The 22,037-nt window shown below is 33.4% G+C and overlaps 1 protein-coding gene across 1 annotated transcript in view; it reads right to left on the bottom strand.

Moving 5' to 3' along the window:
• Window positions 1-22,037, bottom strand: part of USH2A (usherin) — a 485,796-nt gene that overhangs the window by 327,636 nt on the left and 136,123 nt on the right. Inside the window, exon 21 of the mRNA XM_087933437.1 lies at window positions 12,474-12,704. Within this exon, the coding sequence (XP_087789563.1) occupies window positions 12,474-12,704 (231 nt within the window). The remainder of the gene's footprint in view (window positions 1-12,473; window positions 12,705-22,037) is intronic.

Below are 22,037 nucleotides of genomic sequence, written 5' to 3' on the forward strand. Positions count from 1 at the left end.
CATACTGTAAAGCAAAGATGATAATTTTTTACAAAGTAAAAAAAAGTACAATATTCATTGGAATAGAACTAATTTAAAGTTTTCATACCTTCCAATTAAAGATTTTTTTAATTACTATTACCCTATAATGTTTAGTAAAAGGCCAGATCAAGACATGTTTAAAACACAGAGTATGATATTCCTATTTGTATTCAATACAATACTGGGCTCAAAAATGTCTTTTCAATATAAATGTTGGCAAGATCTGAAACAGAAGCCATTTATGACATGTATCACTGCAAATGTAACAAAGCAACAAGTATACCTGAAACAGGTAAACCAGCCTGAACAGTTGCAGAATACATGATGTTTTCTGTATCCAAACATCTGACACTATGGAAATGATCATGACTTGGGTATAATCTGCTAGGTTAAAATTACTAATTTGATACTTATTTGTATTTTTATTTTTTTCACCCCATTATACCCACTACTGGTAAAACAAACAGGACGTTTTAGCTTTAATCTTCTTACTACATAACCCAAATAACTTCAGTCATGTTTGCATTAATGTTGCATTAATCATGTTGTTGTGTATTAATGAGTTTTCAGGCTATGCTAATTACTGTCATAGATTCTGCAGCAGCCCATTAAATATACAAATTACAGAATTAAAGAGCCAGAGCTCTTCATGATTAATCTTTAAATGGAGAAAAACTAATGATGTCTGTACAAAGTTTCTCTCTACTTTGGACTGAGTGAGCTCAATGAGCAATCAATTAGAGGATTTTAAGAATAAGAAGCCCGTAAGGCAGCATCTGTTTTTCTGAAACAGTGACTTGAAATAGATAATGGGCATAAAGCTTTTTCAGATTTTTCTATTTTACAAGTATTTACAACATTGTCCAGTCTTAACACTTTTCCTTAAGAGTCTAGAGGCTTAAATTCATTATTATGTCTCCACTGGAAGCACCTGCCTCTTTGTGAATATAGTAAATCAATCTTCTCTTTTTAGCAAGGACATGAGTCCTGTTGCTCTCTAGTTAGGAAGATTTACAGCAAACCTTGGTGAAAACAAAGGCAAGATAAGTTTAGAGTCATTTGATAAGATTTGATATATTAGAAGCACTTTCCCCTCCTAGCTTCTGAATGATGTTTTGTTTAATAAGAGAACAATGGCTAGTGGTTAGGGATTATAAATTAAGAGAGATGGATTTTGTACCAAATTCTGCCACAGACGCAGCACAGAACATTAGTCAAATCATTTAACTTCCCCCGGCCTAATTTCATGGATTATTGGTAAAATGGAGTTTAGTATAGGAATAGTATGGAAAATACAAACAATTTATATTTTAATTGTTAAATAAAATAATTTCATGCTAACATGTATGCAACCACAGTGCACAGAACCAGCACATTCTATTGATGGGTGAGAAAATAAGGGATATATGTAATCATGGCCAACTGAACCACAGATGTAATATTTCATGGAAATATTTTATTTCACAAATAATGACATCTTTATATGACTATGACAATCTAGAAGAGTAGCATTGAATATGGCAGAAATACATGACATTGAGGCCTAGGTTCCATATAGCAACCAAAAGTACATACTGTAGATGTGACCTCCGAAGGTTGTTACCAATTTGTAAATATTAATGTGACAAGCAGGGAGCTACAATTGGAGAATAGCATTATCATATTTTAATTATATTCAATTCTATGTGAAATACATCTATATAAAATCAATAATTTCAGTTCTAACTATTTTTTGGAGTGTGACTGCCACTTCAAGACTAGTTGTCATCTTTACTTGGAAGACACTTCACGCACCTGGAAATACTGATTACCACTAATGAAAGTGGCAGGTGATGCAGAGTGACATTAACCAGATATGTTATTAGCATGACTCACTCTACTTGATTCATTTTAAACAAATTTAATTGACTTTTTATAAATTTTTATAAATTTTATATATGAATTAGCACCAAAGCCTAAGATATTTGGAACCAAGCTTCTGAAAAAAATCTTTTTCCAATATATATATTTTCCAATGCCTACTCTGCATGATTCTGAGAAATAGATATCTGGTTATTTTAATGTTCATGTGATTTAAACTCCAAACCTCTGATAAAATCAGCATATAAATGCTTTAGATAATTACCAGTGACTCAGCACAAATTAATGACAATGAAAACTGGGCTACATTAAAATTTATTTATAACATCACAACTGTTTTGCCAAAGTATACCATGGTTGGGTGTTAATGCATTTGCGTCAATTGTTGACATTCTTTAAAAGAGGACATACACATTATAACATTATTACATAAAGAGAGAAATTTCACTTTTGCTGCTTGTTAAGTGCATGTTTTCTCTTATTCACAGAAAACATTAAACAGTAATTTAGCAATTGTTGTAGCGCTCTTTGAAATGTACCTTTAGGATAACTTAGCAAATTTGGTAAAATGATTACTTTGGGTATGAATATGGATATACAATGTTGGAATGCAAATACTGGCAGTTTATTGCAGAAATGAAAACATTAAATACTAGATCACCGTTTGCTAGAGAGTAACATGGGAAAAATATAGGTCATTAAATTGGTCAGTAGTCGAAACAACCCAATTTCTATTTAGTATTTAGTTAAGGTAGATAGCTACAAACCATAGTCTTCAACTGAGGCCAACTCAGTAGCATTGAAATTTGCAGAACAAGAAATGAATTTGATTTAGTCAATTTTACTAAAATCTGAGAAGACTTTTAGTGATTAGAAAAAGTGTAACTTAAAAATCAAAATTAAAATGTTTATCAGTAATTGCAGTTATAATTGTTCAAGCTTTATATATGGACTACAATATAAGTAATGCTCAGATAGCTATATAATTCTGTTGGTGTATTTTTGTTTGTTTATCTTTGTTTATATGATTCTTCATTCTGAATATCAGTGTTGGTGCTCTCTATGTATATAACATCTGGAAAAGGAGGAAGTTTGGTTCATGAAACCCAGTAGCCCGTTTAGAAAAGAAGCAGATAATGTATGGGGAGTCAAATAAGAAAGTATTACTGGGGTAATATAATATCTTCAAGGGTATTATTAGTCCAAACTCTGCTACACTGCAGGACTAATTATATGGAGACCAGAGCAATCAATAAAACTCTTGACTCCTAGCTTCTCAGACTGTGCCACTTGTTATATTATTTTCCTTCATATGACTTCTGGGCTTCTATGAGTCAATAATAAACTGAATCAAAATAATTATATTTCCATTTCTAGGCCTTTCTGCTCAGCTTAATAGCCAACTGCCAATCATTTGACTATCTCCTCCTTCATTTGACACAGATAAGACCAACCTTCCCAAATCTGTTGCTCTCCTATAGCAACAGTACAAATTCCAGATTGTGTACCAGAATAAGGTTTGGTCAATTTGCTGGAAATTCTTAGAACTGCAACCATCTTGAACTGATCCTAATAATTAACTGGAGATCTATGATTTTTACTGGTAGGTTCAGTATACCTTTGTGTTTGATATTAACTTTGATAGTACAAATATTGCCAAGCAAAACTAATTAATTTCCTAAGGAAAGACTCTTTAAAGTGCTGAATGAACTAAAATACATAGACATTAAAAATCAATATAATTATGTAAAATGCAGAAAATGTACACTTAATTCCGTATGCTAAGGCAAAATCTGAGCAGATAAGAATGAAATATATGATAGTTTATAGTAAAATAGAAATTCTGCAAATCTTATTAATTAGGCTAAGGCTACATGAATAAAAAAGATTAGGTGTACTTTGAGAAAGAGAATCAACCTAAGTGAAAATATACAGTCATGTGTAAAGACAATCAGGTCTATGGATACTAGAAAATAAAGATGCAAATCCTTCAGTTATAGTTTTTCTTGAACCAATTATTCTATTCATGTTTAAGATTGAATTAATACAAATATTGAATGCAAAGATAAACTGGCAGAGTTATTTGGTCAGGTTACAATGACAAAACAAATGTGAAAATGTGAAAATTCATTAGAAACTGTAACTTGAATTGTAAGATTAGCCTATTTCCAGATTAATTTAGGTTTTCAAAACAGAATTTCTTACTCAGCAGCAAATCTGAAAAATGCTGATGATTTAACCAAAGAGGCAGGAACTGAAAGAAATACACAATATTTCATTTAGTGGTGTCTGAAATACCATTTCACTAGTTATTCTTGACACTATAACTTTCTTCAGTGTGGAGAAAAAAAACACCTGTTTGCTTCATTTAAAACAAACAGACTTACCACAGTATAATGAGAAAGCTATTGATACGGGATCTATGGAAACTCCCCTCCCAGACTAAATAATAAACACAGCACAGCAAATCTTTTATGAGATTGATACTTGTCCAGTTCCAGCTGGATGCAAATAGACATGTGAATCTCAACATGCATTTCTTCTTACTATAAGTTAGATATATAACCTTTTCTGTAAAAGAAGGAATGTTTAAAAAGAAAATATTTTATTAAAAGGAAAGGATTATTAAAAATCTATAAATGTGTGTGCAAATAAATATTGCAAGTGGATTATTTTACCAAGATGGATCTATTTTATGCAAGATAAGTGCCTATCTGGATATTATATCATATTATATTTGATCTGAAATGTGTAATTAACTATCAATAATATGCAATTTATATTTAGATTTATAATCCTTGAATTAAGGAATTAGCTTGTTCAAGTTTCAGTGACTTTTATAGTGTACATCTATCCTGTCGTGGTTTTTTATTCTGTAAATATGAATCATTTTAGAGAATGTATGCTGATAATACTTTTATTTGAACAAAACAATGTAATGGTGCTGAAGGAATTAAAAAAGAGGTTAGAGGAGAAGGAATGGGCTATTTTCCATTATAAATTGTTATTTCTTTTTAATACATCACTATTAGATAAGGTCTGGTAATAGGCAAGCAGACAGAGTGTGAAGCATAGCTAATTTTTATTACTAAAATGTATTTATTTGGTACCCTTCTTGTACTCAAGGCTGTACTCAAGTGACAAAGGAAAAAAGACAGATGGAGAGAACCAAGGTACAAAACGAGAAAAATAATATAAATAAGAACAAAATTAGCCACTCGAGCTAATGCTAAATTCACACCATTGGCTGAAGTTTAATAAAGATAAAAAAATTGAGTTTGTAGGAGTAAATTACTAACACAATAGTGATATCTCTAGCAACTATCCACAACCAAAGGTGAAGGATACCAAGGAATATATTTTAGCTGTATCTATAGATGCAGAGATCACTCACTTTTAATAAAAAGTCCCTACTCCTTTCCCCATTAATCCAAGAGTTTTGAATTTAGAACAGAGTCTGGAAAGGCAGAAGTGCCAGACATCATGAAGAACTTTATAAATAAAAGGCAGTAATCTGGATTACAATAGAATTACCTAGCAGCCAATAAAGATGAACGGAGACCAGCTAATGCAGGGGTGTCAAACTCAAGGCCCAGGAACTGGATACAGCCCACAGGATGCTTAGATCTTGCCCATGGGTTCACCCTGGAAACGGTGAAGGACTGTCCTGCAGTGCCTCTGCCAGCAAAACTGCATGCAGCCCTCCCAAGCTCTGTTTTCGCTGGCAGAGGGTTGCAGGAGGCTGCTGCAGCCAAAAATGGACCCTGGCAGAGCATTTGGGCCACCATAGGCACCCCTGACATAAGTGATGTTGAGCTGGCCATGTCCAATCTGGCCACACCCACTCCAGGCCCTTGAGGTCAAACACAACTCTGATGCAGCCCTCAATGAAATCGAGTTTGACACCCCTGAGCTAATGTAACTACCCTACTCAGTATATCTGTGGATATACACAATCTGAATATTAGCTGACTCTTCAAAACTGATTCTAGAGGTAGCCTCATCATTATGGGATAAGGCTAAATTCATTCTTCATACCCTTTAATATTACATATGGCATTATTTACAAAAAGTGTATATTAATGTCAATGTTATTAGTAAAAGGTTAGGGAAAATATGAAAATCTAAACAAAATGTCATTCAGAAAAATATCTTACAGAGAAAATAAAACTACTCAAATGAAAACTAGTAGCATATACCCAATTTAAATTTAAGAAGAGAAAAGCTTACTTTTAATACCATTTTGAAGAAAAACAGAGTAGTTACATTGCATAATGAATTAAGAGCAACATTGCAATTGTATTATTATTATCTATATACTACTATTCTGTATCTGTTTGTAACCTTCCATCAGGTGAAATTATGCATCATGGGGCAACAGTTTATGAATGAAGAACTTCAACTGAGCTAACTTATTAAATGTATTTGCTCCTCTGAGATGGAAATTTCAAAAAGTTGTGGCCACTACAACATTGCTGTGCTGTCACACTGCCTTTCTCATTGACTTTCCTTGACAATCAAATTCTGGAAGCATACCTGGTATGCTTCCACAATTTGATTGTCAAGGAAAGTCAATGAGAAAGGCAGCAGGAAATTGGTAACCCCAGGCCAGCAGGCAGCTAAATGGCTGTTGGATGGGAGAGGGAGTGGAATTGGGTTTGGGTGGAGGCATCATGTCGATTAGCAAAGGTGCACAAGAAGCACTCTGAATTCCTTTCAAAAAAAATTGATATTCCTAACAGGAGGGTCAAAACCACATTTCTATAGAGGCTGTCATCATGAAGTATGGAAGAACTGCTTGAACTTGATTGAGGTGAAAAGTTAATCAGTTAGATTATCCAAGGAATTACTTGGAATTGGTCAAGAAAAACCATGCAAAGTAATGGTTGCTTCTCAATTCAATTGTATTATTATATTACATGCTGATTAGGACAAGATTCAGCAATCCATTTGCATTTAAAATACAAAGGCCATTCTTTTGAAGATAGCAAACTCCACATTTGGACAGAGAGAACGTCTGAGGTTTGGAAGGGGGGTCAAAGAGGCCATCTATGTCAAAACTGAACAGTCCGCTCTCAACAGAGTGGCAGGGATACAACATCATCTATCTCCAGTCTATAAAACAGTCCTTTCAACAGTTCCAAGAAACTCCACACCCATTTGCACCACTCAGATGACCCTGACAGCACAGATAAACCTCTTGGTTGCCTCAACAACTTTCTAAAAGAATGCAAATGACCAGCTGTCTGCAAGGAGCATAAATCCTTTCATTCTCCACCATCCGGTCAGACCTAAAGAAGGTTCTTGGATGAGAAGCAACACATCTTCAAAAAAAAATCAAGAAAGGCCTCTTGAAAAAGCACCCTTGGGACAATTGTGATCCAGATGACTGAGAATCTTCACATACATTCTTTCTGGTAAATTATATATAAACATTTTTGCTCCCCACTTCAAATGCATAGATGACACCAAATATAATATTCATGTCTTTCTCTCTCTCTCTCTCTGTGTGTGTGTGTGTGTGTGTGTTCAGAGAAAGAGAAAGATTGCTATAATTAATGTATTGTCTATTAATTTAACAAATTATATTCCTGCTGCTTGAATTATATTGCCTATAAGTTTTCTTATATTTCTTTCTATTTTTATGCTAATAGTAGCTTTTCTGAATATAGTTATGCTAATAGTTATATTTTTAATAATTTATTTTGCATCTAAGTGTAAGGTGGCAATTCATTTGTTAATATTATGGATATTATATTAGAAGAATGTAATCATGCCCTTTCAGTTCCCCCCCTTTTAGGCTACATATAATCAAGTAGCTTCGACCTTTTCTAGAGCAAGATATTCTGCCTGCTCCTGTCATTTCCACTGTTATCCTCTCATTCCACTCCAGTTTGTCTACATCCTTCTCAGACTAGATCCAATAAAATAAATAAAATAAACTTATCTTAAAATAAACAATAAAATAAATTTATCCCTGAACTATGGCTCTAAGTAGCTGAATCACATATTTTGAATATTTTAGCTGAATTGTTGAATAAGTCAAACTCAGCATATTTTTATAGACATCTACATGTGCCTGCTGTCCCAATAATGCCATTTCTTATGGTGCATCTTGAAATCGAATACAGCATTTAGTGTATTAGATAAACACCATGATTGGTGTGATTCATGTTAAATGACAGTATATATTTCTATGTAAATAAAATAAAAACTGAAAAAAATATTAATAAAAATGTAGATTCCAGTTTTGATGGGACCTACATTTTTATTATTATTTTTCTCATAAGCTTACTTACCATATCCAAGAGTGAAAGATTGTGAAGGAAAGTATGTTTGAGAGATAGAGAGGAGTAGATTAAATACTTACATACAGGCAGTATACAACACATTAGTGCTATATTTTATAAATGTCTATTATTTTTCAGCAGATAAAGCTATATATTATAAATCCTGACTGATTGTTTTGGCAGAAATAACGTTACTCAGTTTATGATCTGATTGATTTGGGGCCATAAGTACTTAAATCTAATAGGGACAACACATTTTAATCCTGTTCTTCCTTCTTTTTAATGTTGGCAATCACTCAATTGATAAGGCTCATCATCGTTAGACAAGATATTAATTTGAACTTTCTAAAAGATCAATTGTGGGATGAAACATTTCCTGATAATATTCATAGAAATGCTTCCTCATGATATTCATGACAGACAATTAGAATCAATGAGTGTCTTTCATACTTGTTTGTTCAATAAACTACTTGTTAGTACCATCACGGTGTCTTAAAAAGCCACAAGGCAAGAATAAAAAAGTCAATAAAAAAGAATAAAAGAAATCTTGTAATCAGTTTTAAAAATGGGCACTATAGTTGGAATATTTTCTAACAAAATTCAATTCAACTCTATTCAATCTGTTCATAGGGAAGTGTAGATTATACCTCACAGACGATAAGAATTCCATACCCTCTTTTCTAAGTGAGCTGAGAGTCTAACTACACAGTATATAAAATATTTACCATGCTGCTTCAATTCTAATTTTTTCATTTACTAATGGTTTACTAAGGTTTACTATGATTGCTTAACTCAACCTGACATCATCCTCTTTAAATTTCCATAAAGGAAAGATGCAGAAAGAATGAGTTTCTCTTCCTAAAAAAATAAAATAAAACAAGAACAGATCATGTGACATTGTCCCTAACAACTGGTACTGGAACTGTTGTTACTATAAGTCAATGTGGTCACTGGAGGGCACAGTTTATTACCTCATTGCTTAACCCTAACCCTAACCCAATTAACCTGGTCATCAAGGATTACCTATATTAAATGATATGATACTGAGATGTTTTTAAAAAGTTCAGTATTAAAGAGATACAGAACAAAATAACAGAGTTGGAGGGGACCCTGGAGGTCTTCTAGTCCAACCCCTGCTCAAAGCAGGAGACCCTATGCCATTCTAGATAAGTGGGACATCCATGATAAGATACTTCTGAAAAATAAAAGTCATTCATGCAGATTTAGGGATTTTCGTCAAAGACCTAAATAAATCTGTACTTTTCCACGAAAAGAAAAGAGAATTAAAAAACAAAGTTTGATGCAGATTAAAACTGCCTAAATCTTACAAAAACTATTACACTAACACTGCCTGTCAGGGTTAGTGCAGTGCATTGGTAGCATAAATCCCTGTTGGTGCACATTAGAAAATGTTTTAAGATGTTTTGTTCACAAAGCAGCCGAAATCACTTTGTTGTGCTGGATCACTTTTTTTTTAAGTGTCTCACCTTTTCTTTTAGGCTTCTTGGGATTAGGAGGAAGGAAAAAAGAAAATATCTTGTTCAAGGAGGAGAACTGTGAAATCATTTAAGTGCAAGACCACAATGCTAGCAAAAGAAGTTCAAAGAGAAAAAAAATGAAAGAACAGCTAAATTCTTCCTTTATTGAAGCCAGTTAATAGTTCATAGTGGGACATATCACTGTCAACAGGAAAAAATGAAAAGAAAATCAAGCATGGCTCAGAATATTCTGTAGCAATGGGAACTTGGTCTGCAATGATCATACCACAACCCATATAAAGGGGTTGCCTATTAAAGGGGACAATATATCGAGTAATCTTCTATTGAACTGGAAATAACTCTAAGCAGTTACTTATTTATTTTCTGAGCTCTTAATCACCATAATCACCATAATCACCTTCACAGGCCAAATCCAATATTTTCCTTCATAAAAAATCATTTTTGTTCCTATTAATCTTTATAAATGTATTCCTAAGGTCTGTCACATATTATTTATTCCCTTATCCCTGTGATATTCTGTTGGATACCCTTGTCCAGAGTTTTTGTCCATGGTTTAGAGAAAGTTCTTATAAATAAAAAGACAACATTCTTGAATTGAAATTGCTGGAAATAAGATATATAATGTTTTGCATTCAGGGCAGGGGGCCTATTATTGATTTCTCTAATTATAGGAGCATTTGAGTAACTATCTCATCCTTTAATAAGGAAGTGAGAACCTGGAGGATCCTAAGGATGACAGAAATTTTACTCAAACTACTAATCAGTTGTACTGTGGTTCTTAAGCCTTGCATAATATGAGGAGAAAAATCACAATATGGGTGACTAAATTCATAATAATGGCAACGGAAAAGTATGATGTTCTTATAAATAAGTAGAAAAGCTGTGCCTCAAAGAAGCAATTTTGAGCTCCTCATAAAAAAATACTGCATCCAAATAACTCTGAAATTTCACTTTACCAGGTTTAATAATGAGAGGACATAGGTTGGTTTAGGAGGCATGACTGAGAGGAGGACATATTCACTAGTTAGCAAATGTGATGTGCAGAGAATCATGAAATACATGTTTGCTTTTAAAAGGTGACTTTTGATTAAAAGGAAAGACTTTCCAGAAATGAATTGTTCAATCATTTGCATGTTGATTCATGTTCTGTTCTGTGGGACTTAGTGTCAGATAAGATAGGATAGGATGGCCACTTAAAGGTGTTTCCATACTTAGCCCAGACATACTTTTTCTGACAAAGTAGAAAAAGAGTTTAACACAATCTTCATGTAATATTTCATATTATGTAATAGTGAACTCCCTAAGGAATGATACTGAAACATCAGTATATGGTAAGTATCAATATGTGGTAAGGTCAATGTCTGGAATACTCTACCTGACTCTGTGGTTTTTTTCCCCACACCCCCAAAAATTTAACCTTAAGACTGTTTACTATTAACCTCACCCCTTTCCTAAGAAGTCTGTAGGGGGGGGTGTATAAGCGCACCAACATGCCTACCATCCCTGTCCTATTGTTTCTTTTATATTTTTTTTATTTTTCTTATATGTATCCATGTATTCATAACTATGTTTTAACTTATACTTATTATCTTGTAAGCAATTGACAAATAAAATAAATAAATAAAGATCCTTTAAGTATACATTTCAAAGCTGCTAAAATCAACATGCAACCTTCCCCCAATTCAACTCAAAGATAGGCATTGTATAATTCCAGTGATCCATGGAATGCTATCAATGTGCAGGAAAAAAGAGAAATTTGTGCCAGGCTAAGTAGACTTCCAGTATCCTGGCAAAAGAATAAAATATTGACTTAAGAATTGCCTGCTGGCACAGATGTAGAAACAAGTGTCCCTAAACACTAGTGTGCAAAAATTCCCCAAATCCCTTACCAGTTGAGCTGCAGTGTAAACTTATAAAAATATCATGTGCAATTAAATGTCACCTGATGAAGAATACTTGCTTTTCTTTGGTGAACAAATAATACCATATTTTCTCACACTACAAATTAAGATACAGAAAAAAAAATTCTGAAGAGTGGTCTTCTAAAGACCAATATTGATTTATGCGGGAAAACTGTGAAAAGTAAAATAGCAAATCCAGAGGAAATCCATCCATAGAAAATGTCCATCAGAATGTACTCTGAAGTGTTTTGAAATAAACATAGTATAGACTATGGCTTGGGGCCAGGGTACCTGAGGGATCCCCTTTTTGCTAGAGTTTCTACCTGTCCAACCAGATCAATGGTGGGATTCAGAAAATTTTACTACCGGTTCTATGGGCATGGCTTGGTGGGCATGGCAGGGGAAGGATACTGTAAAATATCCAGTCAGAGGTGGTATTTGCCAGTTCTCTGAACAACTCAAAATTTCCGCTATCGGTTCTCCAGAACTGGTCAGAACCTGCTGATTACCACCTCTGAACCAGATGTAGTAGAATGGGCATGCTGTAGATCCCTTCAAGCAAACAGTGTCAGCTGGCAGGTTTTCCACAATGGCAGGGATCCTCTTTAGAAAGTGCAATGATCCCAATCCTACTATCCCTTTTGTAAGGCCCTAAAAATCTGGCCATGTTCCCGAGCTTGAGGCACTGAATGTGGGGATAGCCCCATTTCCTGGCTGTATTGATAACTGGCTGAGTATCTGGGCTGCTGTATATATTTATTTTGGATGTTCCTATAATTTTATTGTTTTAAAATGCTTTAACAGTTTGATTGTAATATAGTTTTGAATTGTAAGCTGCCCAGTGACTGAGATGGGTGGCTATAGAAATTAATTGATTGATTGAATGAATGAAATTTGCTTACCTGTAAAATAAGTGTTTGTAGGCAACACAGAATTTGGAAACTTGTAATACCCATTTCCTGGAAAACGGGTTCCTTTTTTTACATTTACAGTGGATGTTACTAAAGATATATCTGTTCTTTCCAGCTGATAAACTGGAGGAGGTCCATTAAGTTCTTCAGGCTCATACCAAGTTATCTTTATTACAGTGCTGTTTATTCCTTCAGTGTCAGGTGCTATTAGCTGAACTGGAGCTATTTGGAAAGAAGAAAGAAAGAAAGAAAGAAAGAAAGAAAGAAAGAAAGAAAGAAAGAAAGAAAGAAAGAAAGAAAGAAAGAAAGAAAGAAAGAAAGAAAGAAAGAAAGAAAGAAAGAACAAAAAAGTTTAATGCTTTGTTTTTTATATTTTTATAAATATTTACTAAAAAGTGTCATGGAAGGAACGATTTACAATATAACTTTCAAATTTCTTTAGGTTTTTATATAGTCATACCGCTGTCCATAATAATATTTAAATTGTTAGAAATGGAAAAATACGATCTGCCAATTCCCTGTTTGACTGAACAGCACTCCTAGCTTTTTCTTTTACTGTTTGCAAAGTATTTTTACATTAATACCATAAAAACAATGCAAACATTATGGCACAAATTCAAATAATTCCTTGGAATCAGAATATACAATGATATTGGCAGAAAAGACTCACAAATATCAGATGTTTATTGACTTGACATTGATTTTGTTTATTCCTTTGTTAGAACACAATAGTTCTATCATAAATTGAATAACAGTAAAAAAAATAATAGTAATAAAAAACAGTTGAGCTAGTATACATGAATTCTAAAGATAGAAACTTCACCATTAGAAACCTTTATATATGCAAAAGTCTACATACTATGAACCCATAGCATTTGCCAATCTTTCAAATAGGCAGGCACATATAACTTGGCTAAAACGAAAAGTTCTGTAAGACTTGCATAGACCTTCCTTTCCATAAAAGACAAATTACATTATCTGCAGTCATGATGATGAATAAACACTAATGTGAGAAATTGAAAATCTAACCTCAGATCTAATGATAAGTTTTAACATTGTACTGTGATGATACTGCAGGTGCACTGTGAAAGACCATAGCCTGCGCACCATATAATACTTTTGCATGTACATGCATATATCCATGTTATTAAGAAATAATGTGCCATGTCTGGAAATCATTTATTAATGTGCTTTGTTAATTGTATAGACCATTGTATGCAGTATGAGCTTGATAAAAGAAAAAAAGTAAGTATTTTCCTATTTTGGCAAACAATTTTTTACAGGTTATATAAACATACGTGTCACATTCTCAATGCATTCACCTTTCAAGGCTTACAAACTAACTGAAGCTTTCTGCATCTGGGTGTGGCACATTATGTTGACAATTAGGTGGTCAATTACAACATACAATAGCACTTTACCTGTTGAAAGTATTCTGCTCCTTGCAGATATAAAATACTTTGTTCCATTTTGAATTCCAAGCAAGTATTACTTTGTAAATGTACTCTGCAGTTGTGTTTTCTGCATGAGGAATCTTAAACTATGCCACATATATCAAAGTCAGGTGCTTCTGTTATCATACAGCACATAATTCATTTAGAAAATATGACATAAAATATGCATCCTGTAAATTCATTTAGGGCATTGTGCTAAGAGTTAACCACAAGATCTTAGTTGATAATAAATTAATAATACATCTTTAAAGTGTTTGATATATAAAACCATAAGCATATTTTTGCATTTTTATATGAACATTTAATGTACTACTATTGCTTTTTCTACAGTGTGAAGAAAGGATACTTTAAGATGAAGGAAAAGATGAATCAAAAAATTACTCCAAGCTATGCATTATAAATTCTTGTTCAGATATCATTTATGACTTTATAATCTAATTAGTATTATACTGCTTTGGTCAAAATTTATTGTGTTGAAATTTGAAAATCTGGCATGTGAGGTTATAAGCTTTCCCACATAAGTAGCACCGAGCACTAATGAAATGCAGCATTAATGCACAGGTTTCAAAAGAAAATATGGGCTTTACCATTGGAATTTCACCTTTGAAGTTATCCAGCTGTGTCAGCATTTTGAATGCAACTGCCAGGATTTAATATTCCAATTCAGCTTCTAACTACCAAAAACAGAAGCTTAAAATTCATTATTGCTTAAAATGAATACACATAGCCACCTTTAGAACAAACAGCAAATCTTCCTTAAATATATTCTCATAATAAATTGGAGAGGCTTGTACTGTAATTATAGCATCTTCCCTATCCAAATTTGAAGCTCTTATGGCACTCGCACACTTAATTATTTAAATGCATTGTAACATTTACTTCCTTGACAGGAAAATATTGATTTTTTAATCATTTTCAAGTCTACTCCAGCACAAATAAATGTACTAGTTACAGTTAATGCACTGTGGTACATATATGAAATAGTGGCATTGCTATACTAAATAGTAGTATTATTTCATAATGAAATAGAAAATTAATATTTCAGAAAGCAACACCTTTAGTTGAAGATTAGAATTGTAAATAGCATGTTTTTGATGATTCACAATGTATGTGCCCTAACATGAAAAATTTTTCTGAAATTTACATATCAACAAATCACTTGTGTGTGGGAACCTCTAGATAATAAATAACGTGTATCTCCATATCAACGTTTATGCAATATACAATAGAAGCTAGCAGCCACAATATATGTTTTTAAAGGTATGACTGATACCTGTTGGAATTATCATTTTATTTATTTATTGTAAATTTATTCTGGTCTTTTAAATTACATCTATAAAAATATTCTTTGTTTTAACAGACTGAATTGTGTTTTGCATATTTTAAGTATATCAGGCTTTTAAAATTTCTTCAGTAAAATATATAATTCACCAACTAAAGCATTCAAACATTAAACAATTATTACACTGTCTTGAATTACAAAAGAATGCCCCAAAATCAAAAGAACAGACAATCCATACAGTTCCATATTAACAATACATCAAGTATAGATATCATTTTATAGCTTACTATTAAAAAAAAGATAAAGCCTTCCATGAATACATTTGTGTGCAAGTCTCTGTGTGAGCACATTATATCTGCATGCATGAAAGAAAAATATAATTGTTGATAAGTAAAGAGCAGTTAACTTTGTTTTGTTTGAACCAATATCATTTTAGCTTTAGAAACTAAGACAGATGCCAACATTTCACTGTGAACAGATGGTAATTCCATCTAATAGTGCATCACTGTATTAGTAAGGTCTGTTGTGTATACAAACAGTAATAAACACTAGGTGAGGATCAAAATAAATTTTAATTGTTGACATTAAATTCTGGCAACCGTGCTTCTAAGGATACTGAATTCTTTTCGCAAATCTGTCAGGTTTACTAATGCAGCTGCTAAAGCTTTCCTATAGCATGTCAGGTTTTAAAGCTAATAAAAATGCATCTGTATTATAGTTACTAAACCTTTACTGGTCTACTTTTCTTTCATGCATTTATACTAAAAGGAACCCCTCAGTGAAATATTATATAGGTAGCACTTAGTGCTCTTGGCTTTATCTCAAAAAATATGCTTCTTAAGGTTTCCCCTTTCATCAAATTTCTAAATAGCTACATTTCTAGTAGAACCTTGAGCAACATTCATGAAGATACAGTCTCATTTATGCTTTGCCAACTGCTCATTATAATTTCAACCTTTTGAATAGTGACATGTAGGGTTATCCATTTTTAAAAAACAGCATTTGTGTCTCATGCACAATTTCACTTTGTAAGCAAATGTGTAATTGGAGGCTTGCCCAGAGAGTGGAAGATCACTCATTCACTCGAGAGACTTGACTATTGTTATATCCCAGGAATGTTTTCAACAATGTAAGGTCTCCATCATCCCAGCTGACTTCACATTAACCTAGTGAGGTTGATCATTAGGCCTGACTCTATAGATTGGATTCAGCACTTCAGACAAGGAAATGTTACTCAGCAATAGAGTCCTCCATGCATTTCCAGGAAAACATTAATTTAAAGGACCCAGATTTACCAGATTTCACATTTAAAAGAAATCTCTTCCCTTATTCTGAAACTGTGGTTGTACCATATTTAGAATACAATAGTCTAATAGTATATTTAAATTTTATGGAATGATTTGGAAAACAATTAAGAATTTTAAAAGAAAAACTGAAGTAAATTGAAAGACCATAATAAAATACTAACATAAATGCTGAAACCCAACAATAAACAATCATAAAAATGTCATACAAGTGAAAGGGTATATGGTAGAAAATTAAGTCAGATTTTTGCAGCAGTGCTTAAACATCTAGCAAATTTAAGATGTATGGACTTCAACTCCCAGAACTTCCCATCCAGCCTGCGGAGCTCTGGGAGTTGAATCCATATATCTTAAAATTGTTGAGTTTGAGAAAGACTGATCTAGATGGTAAAATGAGATTCCTACCATGGTAAGTATGTGTTCCTTGTTAGCTCTTCTCTCTGGAACTCCTTCATGATACAAATTCTTCTAGTAGAGAAGGCACTGGTGAGTTTGGATAAAGTACTGGCAAGGAACTGGGGTGTAGTAAAGTATATGTTCTGTATAATAACATAGAATCATTAAAACTACATATTTCCATTGAAAACTTCAACCTTTCAACCAGCTCCTTCAGCTCTTTAAGAAAATCTGTTTACAGAATTTGTATATAATATGCCTTAAACATACATAACAAGTTTTAAGAGTTCACCTTATTATGAGCATATTGAATCATATTTTTTTTTAAAAAAATAGTAAATGTGATGGTTTCTTTTTTTAAAAAAAAGTCCTTAAAAATATATTGCTTCCACCATATGGGACAACCAACAACTCACCAACCGATTTAAGATGCAGCATATTGAGCTGACCATATGTTACAGTGCTGTTGAATGGCTGAGTGATTCATGCCCGTCACATTCTAGTATATCAATTAAAGCTCCTTGAAGTCTGCATGATTTGTGTCTCTGTTATTAAACCCTGCTAATTCATCCCACTTACACATCTGTTATAAATCTCTAGGAGTGCTGCATGATTCATGGCAATCTGTGAGCATGGTACAGCAAATTCTTCTCCTTGTAATTAACAGTAAATTGTTTTACTGCCATGCAATGAATTTTTCAGTTATATTGCAAATGAACTCCTAAATGCATGGCTCTTTCCTAAGAAGTGACTTATATCATTAGGCAATTAAAAAGTATTGCTTTGAACCAAAAGCTTTTAATCAAGAGAAATACAACTTAAACTCAGCCTAAAGACCATGCAAATTTGACATACTGACAACAGAATAATTTGCACAATTTCCTAAGGAGTGAAATATGTCCTTTGGGGAGAACAAATAAATAAGTTTTGGCTCTTACAGTAGTGGAGAAAGAGCACCCAATCTGTAGCCAGAGAATTTCTGGCAAGAGAAAATACTGAGCAGATACAGTTTATCTCACAAGTTATTTAAGCAATCTGTCATATCTATATTTCTCAGATTATGCTTCATGTCTCTAATTGTAACATAGTGCCTATAGTCTTGAAATAAATAATGGGATGATTAACCAAGCAAAATTATCACACAATTTCCAGTGCTATTTGTGGGTTTTCATCAAAAATGAAGTCAACTTCTTCACTTCTTCATTTACGCTCCTCTTCTTCTTACCTCCACTACTGTCTAGGTCTTATCACCTTCACATCAATGAGTATAGATGTCATGCCAATAGATAAACCGCAAGTGAAATTAAACTCAAAGAAGAGGGACCAATTGAAAGACAGTAACACAAGACACATCCTCAAAAGGTGTTTTACTGTGTTTTGTGATTGCTTAAAGAGAAAAGAACAGAGCACCACATGTATATGTCCGTGCCTGGACACATGTATATATGCATTGGCACACGCCAATATTTATACTTATATACCTGTACAAAGTATGGAATGCTGAACTTATATGCCAGTTTTTTACTTTGCAGCACAGGACTCAAAATGATTGGCTTAATGAGGGATTATTCAAGGCAGAAGTGAACAAATTGATTTCACAACTAAGAACAAACAATGTGTTATGAAAGCCGGAACAACAAAAAGCACCCTCCTTCAGCAATTGCCAAGAAAGAAGGGGATGATTGGTTTATGCATTATGAATAAAAAAGTAGAAAAACATTAGCATACACTAATGACTGTATATAGAACATTGCTCTAATTAAAATAATAATTAACATATTAAGAGTACTTGTTTAATGTCTTTGGGTCCCATTCACAATGACGGATTTTGATGTAGTTGAATGGAAACTTTGTGTATTTTCTGACCAGGGGCAAGCAGCCTGTCTGTTTTACTTTTTACAGAAAAAGGAAACTCTAATGTACCACTAATTATTAGTTAATTAATTATTAGTGATTTTAAAGACTGTGATAGAAGTATTGTGCTTAATAATCATTATAAGACAGGAAAAACACATGGTTTTTCATCAGTGGCATATATTTTCTAAAGTATATGATATTCAAAGTATTTCTTTCTAAATTTCCCCTGAATTAAACAAGATTGACAAAAGAAGTAATTTAAAAGACATTAAAAATTAAAATTTGTATAGACAACCCTGAGGAGCTATATCTGCCTGGATATAAATTTAAAATGATAGGAAGTGATCTGGTGGATGAGATTAAACATTTTTAATCTATGAAACTATTCCACTGTCATATTGACCACAAGCAAGTTTGAAAGGAATCTGGCCTTTAGTCTGTACTAGCTGCAATCTAGAATATATTAGTTTACTGGAGATTATATATAATTGTTTTGACAAATAGTCTTTAAGCATTCTCCATTAATTTAACAGATACTGTAATGATTATCTGAACTACATTAAATTCTCACAAGGATGTTATATCCCATGAGGTGCTATGTATCAATATAGCTTAAAGTCTGTGTGGATGAATGTGGAGTTGCACAAATACAAGTAATCTAAAAGGTGGTGTATACAGAGGTGGGATTCAACTGGTGTTACTACAAGTTCGGTGACTACATTTTGCTGCACGTGTGTGTAAAAAAAAGCTGTGCTGGCTGGACAGCTGAAAAATGCTGCGCACAGGTGTGCAGCATTTGAAAAGACTCTTTTTTCCTGCTTTTTCAACCTTAGCTGTGCTGCGCAAAACAGTTGAGATTGACAAAGCAGGAAATAAAGGACAGGTAAGAGCCTGGGCGGGTGGGCAGACCAAACAGCAGCAAATACAGAACCAGTTCAGTGTCTGCTGCTCTTCAGAGCTACCAGTTCTTTAGAACCGGGCAGAACTGGAAGCATCCCACCCCTGGCTGTATCGGTTTTCAACATAGTTTGTTATGTATTTTTATTTTCTAAGATCAAATTGGTTCAAGGAATGAGCTAATTCAGTAGCATCCAGCCTAATTTACTAAACTGTAGCTACCTTATTAGGATGTTGTTTTTATTTGTCTAATCTTTATTGCTTGCTCATGATTATACTATAATTAGCCACGAGTTTCCATAAAAATCTAATCTGTATTATTAGTTTCAAAGGATAGTCATAATAGCATGAGTTGATAGTAGCAGTGAGGTGTATCTTGGTTACCCACCCCACCCCCCGCTATAGTATTATTCAATTGAATGACCTCTAAATGTTTAGTTCATCGATTCAGAATTGCAATGGTAGGACTATCTAATCAATAACATTGTTTATTTCAGGTTCACATAAAGGAAGTCTATTAGATACAGGCCATTTAAAGTTTTTACAGTATTTTAAATTAATGGTCGCTTATGAGTGCTACTGCATAGCTTCACTGGCAATGATGAATACCTAGAAAAAACAAATACATGAGGATGAACAGATTGTTAAGCAGCAGTGGGAATTTGGACATTTGCTTGTAATTCAGGTATCAGAATTCGGTTTATATATTCTGCACACTGTATGCAAATGATTTTGTATTATTTTATTGTTATTTCTCTTAATATTGGAAATAGGTTCTCTGAGATATTAATAGTATATTGTCATGCTAAGATCCTAGTGTTCATGACAATGCAAACCAAGGAAAGACAGAAATGTTCACAAAGATTGTACAAGCTCTTTCTTAGCTTGGTTGTGACAATACTCCTATTTGTGCTGGGGTTTTTTGGTATTACTGACACAGATGGACCTGTCAGCCCCCCTTCATGTCTAAATATTCACTTTTATTTTGACACATGAGCAAGAGACAATAACTAAATGGTTATCTTCCCTCAGCCACCAGCTGTTCTCACTGGCAGCACAGGCAGTAGGAAGATTTGCATGAACTCCAGACCTGATTTTAATAGTGATATCTGGTGATTTTTCATTGAAAAATAATTACTCAGGTTTCATGGCTATTGCCTATCACTTTTTATGAATTTTCTTTCATGTGTCAGAAATTACAATAGTGTAATTTTCTTCTGATATTTTCAATTTAAAAAACAGATGGGTAAGAAATAAAATATGTAAGAATGAAAAAAAAGAGATTAAATACATATGATATTACCTGCTAGTATGTCCAGATCCTGAATTTTGTAGACAAGAGATACTATTGACTCCCAATGGTTCTGCTGAATTCTTGATTTTAATAAAACTTCAAACTCTGTTTATCTATACAATTCAATGTTTACTTTCTCTACTAAGGGGATGGGGAAAATAATCAATCAACCTGTATGAATAAGGAACTCAGGTGATTATCTGTGATTTTATTTGTATTAGTTTGTAGGCTACATGGTCAGACAGATACTAGCCATTCAACTAGATACCATGGTAGCAGACAAGGATCACAAGACAACAGTGATAATAGATGTAGTGGTGCCAAGGAACAGCAAATCAGGAAGGAGTATGAGAAGCTACAGAAGTACCAGGGACTGAAGGAAGAACTAGAGTGGATATGGAAAAGTAAAAGCCAAAGTGATCCCAGGGGTGGTAGGAGCAATAGGGGCTATGACTGCTGAGCTGGGAGAATGACTCAAAAAGATCCCAGAAACAACATCAAAGCTGTTTAGAAGACTGGACAGGAACTCTTAGAAAACTCATGCATCTTGTAGTGGACCCAAGATTGAAAAAGACACATACCACCCAGAGGGTGGAAGGGTTTATATATACTTGTTAATTGCCTTTTTCTTGTGCATCTTAATTAAATTTAAGATGTCCATTTGTTGGCTTGAAAGAAATTAATTTTGAAGAAGTCAATAGGCTGTCAGGCTTCAATGAACAATTCGGATTTTAAAGATGACAAACTGGTAAGGAAGCTTCTTCTTCAATAAAGATCCTATATAAATTGCATTAGTTACTGTTTAAGCTGCTCAGAAGCAGAAATTCAGAGAGTTGACATTGAAAAGTGACAGTTGGATTCAAGTATGATATGAAGTGTAGCTTCCTACTTCCCCAATTAAAATGGAGGGAGAGACCATCAGTAGCAAAGCTATTTGCGGACTATAGTATTTCAATATTGTACTTTACTTACCAAAGTCCCATCAACTCTTCTATGTCAAAAGAAAATATGCTTTTTCTTTGAGATGCTAATTTTCTATGTATAATGATTAACTTGACAGGAAGACTAAAT

This window comes from Pseudonaja textilis, chromosome 1 (genome assembly GCF_049901715.1).
Source record: "Pseudonaja textilis isolate UNSWEBS1 chromosome 1, rPseTex1.2, whole genome shotgun sequence".
Lineage (NCBI taxonomy): Eukaryota > Metazoa > Chordata > Lepidosauria > Squamata > Elapidae > Pseudonaja > Pseudonaja textilis.